At 45.4% G+C, this 4,151-nt stretch overlaps 1 protein-coding gene across 1 annotated transcript; it reads left to right on the top strand.

The window, feature by feature from the left end:
* The first annotated feature begins 873 nt into the window (after positions 1-873).
* On the top strand, positions 874-2,385 carry LOC147731424 (endogenous retrovirus group PABLB member 1 Env polyprotein-like). Its single transcript, XM_086954195.1, has one exon. It carries the CDS (start codon positions 874-876, stop codon positions 2,383-2,385), a length of 1,512 nt encoding a protein of 503 aa, XP_086810321.1.
* The last annotated feature ends 1,766 nt before the right edge of the window (positions 2,386-4,151 follow it).

The raw sequence follows: 4,151 nt of genomic DNA, 5'->3' as shown, positions 1-4,151 counted from the left end.
TAAAACTTAGTCCCCATAAAAAATTGTTTTCGGCCGTCCGGCCAACATATGGGGGGTGCCCAGACCCACAAAGTTTAGTGAAATAGAGCACCCTGTTTTGCTGGACCATTTGTATGATTTGACGGCTAAATTGTGTGTTTTACACCAACAGGTCCATGACTCTCTTCCTCCGGTCTCTGAAGCTCCAGGCCATCAAATCGATCCTGGATCCTGGGTATTGGTGAAAAACTTCCAGCGAACAAAGAACAAACAGCCCTGGTGGACCGGCCCACACCTCATCCTTCTTTCCACAAGATCAGCCGTTCGTGTGGAGGGAAAGAAAAACTGGATCCACGGGATCCATTGTAAACGGATCCCCCTGCCTCTGCCCTATGACCGGTGGGTCCAGGAGGGTCTCGCCGACTCAGAGACAGAATCTGTGCCAAGGTTCATCCCTTTCAGTGATGCTTGTGTAAAAGGAACAATTACAGAGCAAGAGAGTGACAATATTCTGCAACTAGCTGTACCATCATCAGCCCAATTGGACACTACAGAACCTGAAGCCTTGTTTCAAGACCATACAATACCGGGAAAACAACGGTATAATCTGAGGCTGAGAAATACGAACTAATAAAATTGGACTAATACATGTTTTTTCCCCTAAGTACTATTTTTTAAAGCACAGCTCTCCCACCTGAGAAACTTGCTCATTTTTGTTTTTTTCAAACCGCCATCCGGGTTCCGCTGCTAGGGTCGGGGTTGCCACCGTCTTTGGAGTGCAGCTGGAGACGGTTAGGTCGACAGTTCTGGTTGGTCTAAGGGAGTTACCCTGGACTGAACAGAAGCACTCCTTAGCAGAATCAACCTCCCACCGCGGGCAGCTTCATAGAGAGGATGGAGTTTTTCAAAAAGGAGAGACCTGCCAAAGCTGTAAATTTTAAAACAAGAATATGTGGATTGATGACAAAGAAACGTTTTTTATTATTATGCATTTTCCTGTTATTAAGTGCAATGATGTTTTTGATAGGATATGTATTGTTTTCTTTACAAGCGACCTTTGCACCGACTACATTGCCCGTACCTCCTCCTACTGTTTCTGCACATTCTTTTCAACCCCTTCCTGAACATGAGTCAGCTAGGAGATTAGAATTCGTTAATAACTCCTTCGTTCAGCTCTTGCACCAACACCAACTAGTAATGAACACGACTAACTGCTGGGTGTGTGGTCTTATGCCTCACACAACGGATAAAGGTATCCCTTATCTTGTCCTGCCATTCAGCCACAATGGTTCTGTGTGGGCATACAGAACAATGTTCATCTATGCACATGAAGTCTACCCCCTGCGTTCTAAAACAGACAATCCTAAGAATACTGCTCTAGTTAAGGGTATAGTAGATATGATTAAGGAAGATATTTCCTATGAGACTATCCCAAGAGATGAGACACTCGTATACATAGGATGGAACGTGACCGGATATGGAACTACTCTGAGTGAGAAACAGCAAGCTAGGAGATCTTCCCCGATTTGGATTGTACCACATCAGGGTCACCTGTGTCTGCAAGGTACTGGCAAGAATCCCAGAGCTCAGTTAGGGAAGAGTGTCTGTACTAAAATGTATGTTTTTCCATCTCAGACTTCCCCTTCATGTTTAGCAGCTAAGGGTACCTATTTCATCTGCCATGATAGAGCCTATACATGGTTGCCCCCTGACTTTTCGGGCACATGTTTTGTTTCGTTCCTGTTGCCTCCCACCTACACGGCCGCGGCAGATTACCATCGGACAAGGACAGTTAGAGGTGTTGTGAGTAAAGACGACACCGCGGAACAGGAGTTTGGGGATTTCGCAAAAGGTTTTCTGCCATTTTGGGGGCCCATGGTTAACAGCAGAAACATAAGGCAATTAGCAAGGGTGGTTGAATCCACCGTAATTGAAACTGCTGGTGCCCTTAGTAACTTGACTGCTGAGCTCCAATCGGACCGTCTTATGACCCTTCAGAACAGGGTTGCATTAGATGTCATACTTGCAGACCGAGGTGGGGTATGTAAACTGATCCAATCGAGTTGCTGTGCATTCATTCCAGATAACGCTCCAACAGTGTACCAGGCCATCTCCAAACTGCATAAAATTTCCGAATCTATTCATATGGATAAAGGGGATTGGTCTTTTATGGGATGGTTCTGGGAACTGATATCCGGCTGGGGATGGAAATTTCTAATGGTCATTGGGATGGTCTTAGCCATTCTCTTCCTGTTCTGTCTGTGCGTACAGTGCGCTCCTGCAATATGTAACCTCTGTGCTACATCATGTGTAAGGAAGCCTGTGTCAAAAGACGAACTAAGTACCAGAATGATGTTGCAGCAACATCGCAATGACTTTAGGAATATAGACCTGGACTCAGATTAACATGAGATTAGGTTAAATTGCCTATGTAAGGGCAAAAGGAGGGTTTGTAGTTCTGAAAATTCTGGACTCGTGCAACAAACTTTGTCGTAGCATGACGATTTTGGTGTCAAAAGACCGATAATGGCTAGTACACTATGCACAAGCATTTTCGTCATAATCGAGTAACGATTTCACCTCGAAATCACCATTTTCGTTTTTGAACCCTTGGGTTCCATTTTACGCTTGGCAGCCATTTTGTGAGTTGCCCTTTACATAGGCTTGTAACCACAGCTGAATTCAATATCAAAGGACACATACACCTTAATTGACTTTTCTGTGACCTGGGCAAGCTGGAACCATCGCCCCAAGCCAAACCTGTTTGTTCAGTTTCTCTCCCAGTGGCCGAACAAGATAGCATCAAAGCACAACAGGCCATAAACTGTTTCCATCGCACACACCCCGCCTAAATCTTGCTCACACCTGTCCCTGCTCTTTTCTCTTCTTTTGCTTTATGATGAGGAGGAGCCCGGTTTTATTGAGGGTACACCGATATCTGATGAAAGTGTTGGGCCTTGCCGGGTAATTGATCATGAACTGGACACACTAAATGTATACTTGTCATCATGACTCTGCTTTTTCTTTTGTAATGAAAATATGTGAATAGCTCACTGTAAATCCAAGAATGTTTGCACTGTAAATCTAAGAATGCTTGCCTGAAGCTTAAAAATCTGTATAAAAGAAGAAGCCAGACTTTGTAAATTTGAGCAGTCTCCTGAGAATATACACACCGTGTTGTTGTACTTCTAGGACGCTTGTTACTTGGTTGCAGCCAATAAATTCGATCTTTGACTTCACCTAGAAGACTTGTGTTTCTGTGGTCTGAATCGGGAAAGTACTCAAGGTCTTTGGATGTTGCCCCCGACACCGCTGGGTTACCGGATCAGTACCGGTTCTGAAAAACCCAGTACCTCACCAAGGCCTGGAGGGATCCATGGTAAAGATTCAGAGGATGCAGGGTAAGGGCATCATGTCCTGTCAACGACAAATGCGCAACCTCAACATTAACATGCAGGAAATTGGCAAGGGCATCAGGGAACAGGTGGAAGTTAACAAAAACATTGCCACAGGCATACATGACATGACCCAATCCATGCAACAACTGTGCACTAAACTGGATTCTGAAATTACATCAAGGCGCAGGGAGAAGCAGCGTGCACAGAGAACTGACAAAGCCATTCACCGCCTGGCAACAGCCACATCCCTGCTGTGCAGGCCTAGCATGAACAGTCAGGAAGTCTTGACTCAAAACAGCAATCACCTGACAAGGGGCATAGCCGGAATGACTGGTGCGCTAGAGGCTCTACTCAATGCTCAATCTGCACAAACTGCTGCTATTGACGTGCAGGAGAGTGAAGGCAGCACCAGTAGGAGCAGCACGCCAAGCGCCCATGTTGTAGAGGCAAGGAGGAGCAGCAGGCAACAGGGTGAGGGTACAGTCCAAACGCCGGGGGACAGGGTGAGCCACATACATCTGCCAGTGCAAAGCGTGGCCCCAAATGACCAGTTAATAGTATGGGCTACTGCCATTGGACATACAATTTTGAAATTTGAAAGTCTTAGTTGCACATTTGTGCTATTGAAGCCTGCGTAGTGACAATATACAACTACGGTGGGTGCATTCCACACCTGTCTGTGTGTGTTTACTCACTGTGAGCATTGCAGTGAAATGCTTACTGGTGCACTATTGTTCCTTAACATGCCTACATATGTACTTAATTAAACTAAAA

Source organism: Lissotriton vulgaris, chromosome 2_1 (assembly GCF_964263255.1).
Source record: "Lissotriton vulgaris chromosome 2_1, aLisVul1.2, whole genome shotgun sequence".
Taxonomy (NCBI): Eukaryota; Metazoa; Chordata; class Amphibia; order Caudata; family Salamandridae; genus Lissotriton; species Lissotriton vulgaris.
The sequence above is the reverse complement of the archived record's forward strand: the minus strand, read 5'-3'. Positions and strand labels throughout refer to the sequence as shown.

What these genes read in the sequence shown, in the direction of transcription:
- LOC147731424 (XM_086954195.1), top strand. Translation starts at nt 874, where the DNA reads ATGGAGTTTTTCAAAAAGGAGAGACCTGCCAAAGCTGTAAATTTTAAA.